The 12337-nt window shown below is 35.1% G+C and overlaps 1 protein-coding gene across 1 annotated transcript in view; it reads right to left on the bottom strand.

Moving 5' to 3' along the window:
• Positions 1-5538: 5538 nt before the first annotated feature.
• LOC136825455 (STE20-like serine/threonine-protein kinase) overlaps positions 5539-12337 on the bottom strand; it is a 114268-nt gene continuing 107469 nt past the window's right edge. Inside the window, 1 exon segment of the mRNA XM_067081926.1 lies at positions 5539-11846. Within this exon segment, the coding sequence (XP_066938027.1) occupies positions 11712-11846 (135 nt within the window). The 3' untranslated portion in view covers positions 5539-11711.

Raw genomic sequence — 12337 nt, forward strand, 5'->3', positions numbered from 1 at the left:
GTAAGATTCACCAGGTGCTGGCGTGTGGAAGAGGTTCCCACACTTAGTTTAAAAGGGTCCATCCTTCCTTACGAGTGAAGTTAAATTTCTGGGGATGACTATTGACCATAAATTAACATGGGCTAGCCACATAAATGCCCTAAAGTTTAATGTTAAACAATCTATGAATATTTTAAAGGTTGTCTCTGGATTTAGTTGGGGGCTGATAAGAAATCCCTTCTGAGGCTATATGACTCTCTGTGTCGATCTAAGTTAGACTATGGCTGTCAGATTTATTCCTCAGCCTGTAAAACCAAGCTAAAGGAACTGGATGTTGTACACAACATGGGGTTGAGAATATGCTCAGGGCTTTTAGAACTTCGCCTGTTGAAAGCATTTATGTCGACACAGATCATTTACCCCTTGATCTAAGAAGGCAAGAGCTAGGGTTGCGATACATGGCTAGAATGAAAAGTGCTCCCAAAAATCCCTCCTTTCAAGCACTAAAGGAAACAGACTCTCGAAGTTTTTCTGGTACAAGAGCTTCTAAACCATTCCAAATTCGACTGAATGAGGATGTTAGGAATAATCACCTTAAATCCCAGAAAGTCCTGGAAGTAGAATATCCTGTAAATCCTCCATGGCTTATCCCAGAAGCATCAATATGTAAGAAACTGTTTAACAAAAAGGACTGCACTGTAGAAGAGATTAGGGAAAATTCTTAGAGCACGATGTTACCCATACTAATTTTACAAAAATTTATACAGATGGATCTAAGTCAGATAGTGGTGTTGGTTGCGCTGTTATCCTTGGTGATACAGCGTACACAGCTAAATTACCTGACTCTGCATCAATATTTACTGCCGAATTAACAGCCGTAGTGTCTGCCCTAGATTTAGTTTTTTCAAAGTAGTGACTCTAATTTTGTCATATACTCAGACTCTAGAAGCACCTTAGAAGCTATTAAAAATTTAATAGCTTTCATCCATTAATTGAAAAAGTTCAGGAGTGGCTTTTTCGTATATATTGTCGACGTAAATCAGTCTCTTTCTGTTGGGTCCCTTCTCACGTGGGATTCATGAAACGAGATGGCAGACAGGGAAGCGAAAGCTGCTAGTATTTTATCAGAAACCTCTTTTAGAAAAGTGCCTCATACAGATCTAAAAGGTCCCATTAGATCTTATGTTTTAAGTAAATGGCAAGAAAGGTGGACTTCTCCCCTTCTTGCCAATAATAAGAAATATAGAAATATTAGGGATAATGTACTACCGTGGTCTTCGTCATTCCAGCTTGACAGACGAACAGAGGTTATTTTAACGAGATTAAGGATTGGGCACACTCGTCTAACCCATCAGTTTATTTTAGAAGGAAGCAGCCCTCCAGAGTGTGCTTACTGTGACGAGACACTAACAGTGGAGCACATTCTGGTGGTCTGCCCCAGATATTTTAACCAAAGAGAGATATTTTCAGGTAAATCCTGTCTGATATTTTGGGAGATGAAGCAGATATTTCTGCTATCATCTCTTTTAAAGTGTATTAAAATTTTTAACGATATTTAATTTTATTTAATTTATTACATCACGTAGAATTTTAATGACATTAATTTTTTTTTTTTTTGTATATAGCACATCATTCATTAAACTTCATACCCTTATTTATTGGTCACATCACTTCATTTTATTTATTAATCATTTCCTTCATGAATTCATAACTTTAACATAATTTATTTTCTTTCCATTACGGCGCTGAATGGCCTTGTTGGCCCCAGTGCCTGGGCTTTTGCCCTAAATATCATACATCCATCCATCTAGTGGCTCCCCTCAGTCTAAATTAATCTACAAACGTGCTTTAGCCAAGCAGCGGCGCTTTTATAAGAAAGCCAAAAGAGAATGTTGGCTTTACTATATTAATGGAATAAACTCCAAGACCCCACTGAGAGTGGTGTGGCGCAAAATAAGGAAACTGAGTGGAAAATTTGTAGCGTCACCATTGCCCTCATTAAAAATAAATGACACTCTAATCACAGAGCCCACTGAAGTTGCCAATGAGCTAGGAAAACACTTTTCTAGTTTCCAGCCCTAACAATTATTCTCCAGAATTTCAAAGAATTAGAATTCTGAAATGTGTCTGAAGTTTGATTCGGGAAAATCTGAACCATACAACTACAAATTTTCCTAAGAGAACTTCGTGAGGAGCTCTCAAGTGAATCCACAGCTCCAGGTGAGGATACAATCATATATGAAATGCTGAAACACCTCCCAGATGATGCCAAAAATATTTACGGAAGATTATAAACAAAATATGGGAAACTGGAATTTTACCCAAGGACTGGAAAATATCCATAATTGTCCCTGTTAAAAAGCCTAATAAAGATGCTTCCCAAGCCACCAGCTATAGACCAATAGCTCTTACCAGCTGTGTATGTAAGCTGATGGAGAAAATGATAAATACTAGACTGGTTTGGCACCTGGAGACCAAAGGATTACTATCGCCATTTCAATTTGGTTTCAGAAAAAACCGCTCCACCCTTGATCCCTTGCTGAGGCTGACCAACCAAATCCAGCAAGGATTCGCCAAAAAGTGTCAGACCATTGGCATATTTTTTGACTTGGAGAAAGCATATGACACTACCTGGAGAATTGGCATCATGAAACAATTGTACAAGATGGGCATATGTGGAAGAATGGTCAGGTTTATATATTCCTTTTTATCAGACAGACTTTTTAAGGTAAGAGTGGGAAACTCCTTCTCCCAACCTTTTATGCAGGAGGAAGGAGTTCCCCAAGGAAGCGTTTTAAGTGTAACACTTTTTCAGTGGCAATAAATAGTGTGATTGAAAAAATCTCGCCCCTGTTAAATGCTCGCTTTTTGTCGATGACCTTGCAATATACTGCACAGGATATGATTCCTTGTCCGTATGTAAACATTTGCAAAGGTCTATTAATGCTATTACTAAGTGGGCTGATGAGAATGGTTTCAAATTCTCCTCTTCCAAAACAGTTGCAGTAAGATTCACCAGGTGCTGGCGTGTGGAAGAGGTTCCCACACTCAGTTTAAAAGGGTCCATCCTTCCTTACGAGAGTGAAGTTAAATTTCTGGGGATGACTATTGACCATAAATTAACATGGGCTAGCCAATGTAAATGCCCGAAAGTTTAATGTTAAACAATCTATGAATATTTTAAAGGTTGTCTCTGGATTTAGTTGGGGGCTGATAAGAAATCCCTTCTGAGGCTATATGACTCTCTGTGTCGATCTAAGTTAGACTATGGCTGTCAGATTTATTCCTCAGCCTGTAAAACCAAGCTAAAGGAACTGGATGTTGTACACAACATGGGGTTGAGAATATGCTCAGGGGCTTTTAGAACTTCGCCTGTTGAAAGCATTTATGTCGACACAGATCATTTACCCCTTTGATCTAAGAAGGCAAGAGCTAGGGTTGCGATACATGGCTAGAATGAAAAGTGCTCCCAAAAATCCCTCCTTTCAAGCACTAAAGGAAACAGACTCTCGAAGTTTTTCTGGTACAAGAGCTTCTAAACCATTCCAAATTCGACTGAATGAGGATGTTAGGAATAATCACCTTAAATCCCAGAAAGTCCTGGAAGTAGAATATCCTGTAAATCCTCCATGGCTTATCCCAGAAGCATCAATATGTAAGAAACTGTTTAACAAAAAGGACTGCACTGTAGAAGAGATTAGGGAAAATTCTTAGAGCACGATGTTACCCATACTAATTTTACAAAAATTTATACAGATGGATCTAAGTCAGATAGTGGTGTTGGTTGCGCTGTTATCCTTGGTGATACAGCGTATACAGCTAAATTACCTGACTCTGCATCAATATTTACTGCCGAATTAACAGCCGTAGTGTCTGCCCTAGATTTAGTTTTCAAAGTAGTGACTCTAATTTTGTCATATACTCAGACTCTAGAAGCACCTTAGAAGCTATTAAAAATTTAATAGCTTTCATCCATTAATTCAAAAAAGTTCAGGAGTGGCTTTTTCGTATATATTGTCGACGTAAATCAGTCTCTTTCTGTTGGGTCCCTTCTCACGTGGGGATTCGTGGAAACGAGATGGCAGACAGGGAAGCGAAAGCTGCTAGTATTTTATCAGAAACCTCTTTTAGAAAAGTGCCTCATACAGATCTAAAAGGTCCCATTAGATCTTATGTTTTAAGTAAATGGCAAGAAAGGTGGACTTCTCTCCTTCTTGCCAATAATAAGAAATATAGAAATATTAGGGATAATGTACTACCGTGGTCTTCGTCATTCCAGCTTGACAGGCGAACAGAGGTTATTTTAACGAGATTAAGGATTGGGCACACTCGTCTGACCCATCAGTTTATTTTTGAAGGAAGCAGCCCTCCAGAGTGTGCTTACTGTGATGAGACACTAACAGTGGAGCACATTCTGGCGGTCTGCCCCAGATATTTTAACCAAAGAGAGAGATATTTTCAGGGTAAATCCCTGTCTGATATTTTGGGAGATGAAGCAGATATTTCTGCTATCATCTCTTTTTTAAAGTGTATTAAAATTTTTAACGATATTTAATTTTATTTAATAATTTATTACATCACGTAGAATTTTAATGACATTAATTTTTTTTTATGTATATAGCACATCATTCATTAAACTTCATACCCTTATTTATTGGTCACATCACTTCATTTTATTTATTAATCATTTCCTTCATGAATTCATAACTTTAACATAATTTATTTTCTTTCCATTACGGCACTGAATGGCCTTGTTGGCCCCAGTGCCTGGGCTTTTGCCCTAAATATCATACATCCATCCATCCATACAACCCAACCATCATCAGCATGGCTGAAAGAACCCACTGATCCTTCATAGTGCTCGTTGCAAGGTGCAATAGTGCTCGTTGCAAGGTGCAACATCCCCAGTGGGAAAGCATGACTTACCCTGCTGTTGGTCTTCTTTTATTCTCCATATTTTTATATGGAAAAACAGATGACCAAAACAGTCAGCAATCATACTAACGATCATTTCCAGCTCGTGCAGAAGGATACTCATATATAAGGCAATGGTTTGTATCTATTTGGGAACAAATAGGGTATTATTTGTTACTTATCAGAAAGTCACTTTCAAAGCATAGGTTGGTGCTACTGTATTAGAAAGTCACTTTCAAAGCATAGGTTGAGGTGCTACTGTATTCATGTATATTATGATACATTAATGTTGTATGTTCTACAAACAAGAACGGTCGCAGACAGTGATGTGTTAAATAAGTGTGTCCAGTTCTTAAATGGTTGACACCGTTATCGTACCCCTTTCTTTTGCATTGACAACTACCATAATTGTATTAGTTAAGTTGCTTTAATTTGCTATTATCATCATGCCACAAATCTTGCCACATAACTGTTTCAAGAGACTAAAATGAATAAAAAAAGATGACCTTGTTTGTAGGTTACTTGATCTTATGATTTCAACAAGGCGATCAAAAATCTGCTCTTGCACCAATACCTAGATGGGATTAGGAACTAAGCTAACCCCATATAGTGGAAAAGGAATCATGATTACATAAACAATAAAACTGAGTAATAAAGCAATTTATTATTTCTATACACTGTTGGTCAACAAGTATATATTTAAAGATAACTTACACAAATCTTTACAGTTCTAGTCCAAAAATTGGACAATTAACATGTATACTGTAGTAACCACATTGCTTAATGGTTCCTACGACTAAAACTCATCTTAGAGACCCTATCAGTCAATATCAGAGATTGAAGCAAATAAAATGTCATACAAGAGTTAGGAAGTATAAAACTAGGTTATCCCATTATTGCATGGTTTGACTCGTAGAGACTGGAATACATACAGAACTTAATATATCATTTCACAACTTCAAAGGCTAAACTTTCGCACCATCACTGTGCCTTTTTGCAGTACGGACCATAAAAAGAAGAGGTCAAAGAATTGATGCTAAGTACAATACTGAAAGAGACTACAGTAAATTATAGAATACAATGTAGTCATATAATACAGCAATTCAAACAAAGTTTCAACATAGGAGCATTTACTACATTTCACATAAACACCACAAAAATATTAAGGTACAATTTTGCAAAGTAGTGCAACGATGAATAAGAATAAGTCTATGAAAGGCTTGTTACATTTCCAATAAAATGAATTAAATTCCAACAATTATGACAGCTGTACCAACATACATCAAAGATGTTATATCAACATACATCAAACACTATTAACTTCCAAAATTTGTTAGTAGTAATGATAAAAGTCTGATGAACACTTAAATATACACCTAAATATCTTATTGTCAATGCCTGAATATATTCACACTTACCTGGAAGTTATGATCCTCATGAGACATATCAAATCTTTTACACTGATGTAGCACATCCTCTACCTTTCCTTCTCTTCTATATAAGAATTTATATATATTTACACTCATACAATACATATACACCATCACACATATGCACACACACTATATGTATATATATACAGTCAATCCCTATCATTTGCAGGTCTGGTTATTCACTGGGTCACCCTATAATACTCTTATGATTTTTCGAAATAAATTAAAACTTTAAAATGGATGATAACTTGTTCCCACTGTGCATAGAAGAGTAGCGTTATATTCGCAATTTTCTCTGATAATCTGCGAATATCAGTGAAACAGAAAAGCAGTGGCAGAATATTATGGAATCTTTTGATCTGTTGAGAGAGAGAGAGAGAGAGGGTGGGGGCAGGGGGGACTTGCAAAATTTGGGGTTGATTGTTTATAGATATACACAAAATTCCTTGTCATCTTGCCAGGGTGGGAAGGGGTTACTTTTAAGTGTAGGAAAATAAGGTGACCCAAAAGGATAGAAAAATATAAATAGTATGTGGAATTAGTTGCTATGATTATAATTCTTCTAGTATCAAGTTTAGAATGAGTGTTAGTATTTCTACTTCCACCTGAGAAATATCTGTTCATGGACTTTTAAACTCCTCCATCACTCACTTTCAAGTTTCTGTGACCTTCAATTTCATTTTCCTTCTATGGTAAAATCATGCCTTCTGCCTAATTACAATAACAATGTTTCTGAATCACAAGCATTCAAGGTTTAATCCATTCAACTCTGAGCCATAAAGTGGAAGCCTCAAAGACTTGGAAATGACTACTCTTGACTGATGTTTCACTTCCTCTCTTAAATGATCTTAAAACTAAACATCCCCTATTGAGGTCTTACTCTCTACAAAGTGAAAATTGAAACTAGTTTTACATATGCTACTCTCATTAACAATAGGATTCACTGCAACATTACAATTGTACAGTACAGGATAAAGTAATCACAACGTCATTTCACTCATCAGTGCTTTTGTCTTTTGGACTCCTCTTAAGCCCAGCAGAATCTTCTGTAAATCTATTTCTCTCTTTCATTCATTCTTCTGTTATTTCACACATTCCTAAATCAATACAACATATTTTGCCTCTTTCTTGACCATTTTGAACTTCACTGTAAAAGGTCTATTTTGTCACTAATGCCATCAAAATACTGAATAATGGTGAAGTCTCAAGGGGGGTCTGAAGATAATATTTGTTTCTTTGAATACTTCCATAGTAAGCTTAACCTTATGCAGTGCTCTCTTCTAACTCATTCTGAACAGAAACATCTGACCATGACTTTAAAATAAGTTTTTTAAAAAGAACAATAACTGAATACTGTGTTTTGACTAATGTTCATTTTATTTATTTATTTTTGTTTTTTGCAACAAATTTTGCATTCATTATTATCATGAAAACAGGCAACTTTTGGCTACCAGCATCTATCACTTACAAAATAAATGTCTTACACGAACTTGAGAAAATTTACAAGTTCTGAAACCCTGCATTCTGTTTTATATAACCATTCTAATGGTCCTCCTTCTTAGATGACCTACTACATTTTATAAAGCATCTAATTTATTAAAAGAGGCACGAGTCAAATATATTTCAAGACCAAGAATGTAACATGATGCACTGTATCATGCATATTCCCAGAATGGGGAAATGGAATGCTAGCATTACCACAAAGCATATGGGTAGGTACTCTCTGTTCCAATAATTTTTAACCCTCTTGCACTGAAAGTAACTGTTCCCTACATGTCACATTCTTTTTCAATTAGCATATGAGCCCTAAAGTAACACCTCTGTCCTAGTGACAGCAAAGATGGAACAATCTCCAAGTACAAATAAATTTCTTCTATATACACATACTGTTATTGAGTATATTATATACACACAATATTTTATTTAATATATACAGTACAGTATTTACTTCATATTGAGATACCTATAATTACAGTATATATGCAAATACTGTATGTACATAATATACATATGTTAAATAAATCTGTATATGCATAAAATTTTAAGATCTAGCCATTAATCACAATTTTATATGGTAGATTTCCAGTGAAATGAAGTTTGTTCTGGTAACTGAGTGCGTCCTCAACTTACGGCGCTCAAAGTCATGCCATTAACGGCACTAACAGCAAGAATAGCATCAAATTAATGGTGCTGTAACTTGATGTAGCATCAACTTACAGTGCTGTAACTTGATGCAGCATCAACTAACGGTGCTGTAACTTGATGCAGCATCAACTTACGGCGCTGTAAGTTGATACAATATCAACTTACAGCGCTGTAACTCGAGTTCCAGCACCATAAGCTGTTAAAGCACCGATAACAGCGAAAAATTGACTTAGGGCGCCGGAATGGATCCCCCGCCGTAGGTCGAGGACCCACTGTATATGATATATCACATATTCAGACAAGACACCAGAGAACCATAACTCAATCCACCAACTGATCAACAATTGCCCAGAAAAACTGTGAAAATATGTCATTGCTCTGATTGCTTCTAGGGACTGAATAAAGGTTATGACAAAAAGTACTATTCATTTTATAGGTTTACAATAATTAATAACCAGAATAGATTTTCCTTTCATATTCTTGGTGGCTGATAATGAATGGACTACATTTGGAGCTGTGTTTTTCATAACCATTCCCTTTAAATTTGTTCATGCAAAAGATGCCAGTGTAACATATTAAGCAAGCTTCACTTTATGTATAGGCAATCCTTGCTTACCCTAATTTTATAAAGAAAATTACTGAATGAAAAAGCCAGCAAACAGGAGGTTGATTGCACTTGTATGTTAATGGACATCAAAACAATACTCATCCCTTGGATTTTACATTCATTTTCTTGATATTTCCTTCAAAAACTAAGATAATTTCTTAAAGCGGTTATTTCCTTGATGTTTGCCTCATTGCCAATGTGTATCTTTGCTATGCACCAAGAGTAACTAGATTTATTTTCTACTAAGGAAAACTTAATGGTATGGATTATATAAGAGCCAGTCTCCCATGAGGGTGCTCTTGGCTATACACACTATACCTTCAATTCAAGGAACAACCATTGCATGCATTCTAAATATGTAATGTACATAAATGCTGTCTTCCGTAAATTACACTCTCCTTCATAATACCTGCACCTAAGCAACTCTTCGTAAATACCATTATAAATTTGTTTTTGTAAAGCAAAACTGCAGATGTAAGGATGGAACAATGAAGTAATCTGAAGAAAGCAATAAATTTCCTACCTTGTCACAAACACTGCTACACCTATTGGTTTTGCATTTTGTCCTTTTTTACATTTCTTCTACTTTAGCTGGTAGCCCTTGAAATTTTACAGTTTCTCTGCTGGTGGTCCAACGTATTTTCCTTTCTTATATCTGATTCCCCATTTACCCAAATTAGTCCCTCTGTCTCGTCAACTTCTTTGGTTTTTAGATGACAGCTTTCATTAGCACTTTCTGTTTGTTGTTATTTAAATTATTTTCTTCCTTCAGCTTTTGTTCTTTCCCTTTGAATTTATGGTAAACAATAACAAATACTGATTACAAGATTATATTCTTACATCTACATGGGATGCATGCATATTTGAACACGTCAAAGCAATTCTCCAAATCCAATGCAAATTCAGCACTGAATTTCTTACCTGCCCTGGGCAGTAGTATTTGTAAATTACACCGTTGCCTTATTAGGTCAATGGTAAATTCCACTGAGCAACACAACTTCAAAAGCAAAGACAGATGGTGGCACTCATATCACAGCCAGGCCAAACATAATTCTTTAATACTGGAATACAGCAGTGTATATAGATATGTATGAAACATTACATGTATGTTGAAGCGTACATTTGTGTTCATAAGTGTATTTATATTATTAATGATACAGATTAAAATAAAAACTTGAAATTTCAAAACAATGGACATTACCTAGACTGGTGTAAGCACATACTATCACATTTTTTTTTTAAATTTTAATCTTAAGGTGTAATGACAAAAACAAACATGGATACAATTCAAGTTGAACCAGTCTGGAGTCATAAAATGATTATAGTAAAGTACAGCAGTTTTTTTTTTATTGCATCTTCAAAACAGCCATGGAATTCAATTGCACACCGTTCATTTCCTACATATTTTCAGGCAATATTTGTATTGAGAGAAAAGGTTTTATAATGAACACACATTCCAGAAACTATTCTTTTCCTAAAATTCAACACTACTGCAATATGAATCTCATGTTATCTTGTGCTTATTAGTTTCAGTAAACCTGAAATGAGACGCCAGAGCATTTACCACAAACCACCATAAACTAAATTAATTTTCATTTACCAAAGCACAATCACACAATTGTATAATTTTTTTTTCTTTATTCAAAGATTATTCTATGGCCTTATCAATGACTCAATTTATTCATTGAAAAATTGCTTTGCATGACACAAAGTCATTACTGACTACTACCATAAATCTGTATTAAAACAATATGGGGAAACTTAAAAATTAATTTTTGAAAAGTGAATTCGGGCGAAGATTAATCCAAATAAATATTTTGTTTAAAATTACATGCCTGACCTATAAATTTCTTGACAGCTGAGAGAAAAACTAATAAAATAAAATATAACTAAGATGAAATGACTATCCTATGAGGTGGTTTGCAGTAAATACAGATCACCATGTGATAGGGAAACACTGATAAACGTATGGTCATGAATGAATATTATGAATTTTCACTAGTCTGTAAGACACGGTTTACCATTAATCCTTAACAGATAAGGTTTGTGCTTCTTTTCCGGAGTATTTGATAATCAATAAATAAGTTTCAGAAAGAAGTATCGACACAACTATCAATACCAATAAGGTACTGTCATACATTACAGGAGTTGACTAAGAAAGCATATTACATACGCGAACTTGTGAACTGGGCGACTGTCAAAAAAGCACAAATGAGTTTTATATAGTTTCTATAAATTAGATAAAAAGCTAAGCCAGCATTACTGAAGTTCATCCAACCAAATCCAGTAGTCACTTATTACCAACTAAACCAGAGCATGGTCAAATCATCACTAATGTGATAGTATAATTAACGTTCCCATGAATAGTTCCTGGCAGTCCTTTGTAAAGGAGATTTCACTACTACTCCTCTACTTTAAAGTAAATAAAATCATAAATGTTTACATGGGTGTTAGTCACAAAAAACATTTTGACAACCACAATGGTACTAAAGACCCTTGCTAAATACCATTAACCCATGTAAAAAAAAAAAAATTATATCAACAAACCTGAACACATAATTAGGACTAATTTCTTTGAGAAGTTCACAATAATGACTGTATATCTGCATATCTTGCATCAGAAACCAACCAATCTATGAAGCATTAGAACGGGCCAGGCTAGATGTGGACTGAGAGGGTGTCATGTTTGAATCTACACCGCGGCTTAAGTAGGCTCCATAAAACTGCTCCTGTTCATTAAGCTGTTTTTCAAATTCTTCCTCTAATTTCTGTAAAGAAAATTTTTTAAAACTTGGTTATGTAAAATATGGCAATAACTTTTTTTGTATTAAACATGACTGTACACTATAGAACACCAAACAATACCATGATAATATCTTCAACATTCAAGTTTTCTGTTTCACATTACTGTACTATCACATCTCGGCAAGTTACTGCTAAAGAACATTCTTAATCAACAGCAAAAAAGACAAAGCTATTTATATCTGATTCTAAATTCATACATAAAAACAAACTAAAATAGAGTACACTGGAGTCTTCGTATGTATGCACAAATAAAACTTTCTTCATAAAAATAAAATCCTCGGTACTTTATCTGTGAAAAGATGTATGGTTTAGATATTTTCTTACTTTTACCTACAACATGGAAAGCCAGCCATTCAACATAAATGACCAGATACTTTTACGTAATTATAATTATGTAAATTTTTATACATACCTCAACAACTATATCAGTTAGAATGACAATCTGACCAGCAAA

Source organism: Macrobrachium rosenbergii, chromosome 37 (assembly GCF_040412425.1).
Source record: "Macrobrachium rosenbergii isolate ZJJX-2024 chromosome 37, ASM4041242v1, whole genome shotgun sequence".
Lineage (NCBI taxonomy): Eukaryota > Metazoa > Arthropoda > Malacostraca > Decapoda > Palaemonidae > Macrobrachium > Macrobrachium rosenbergii.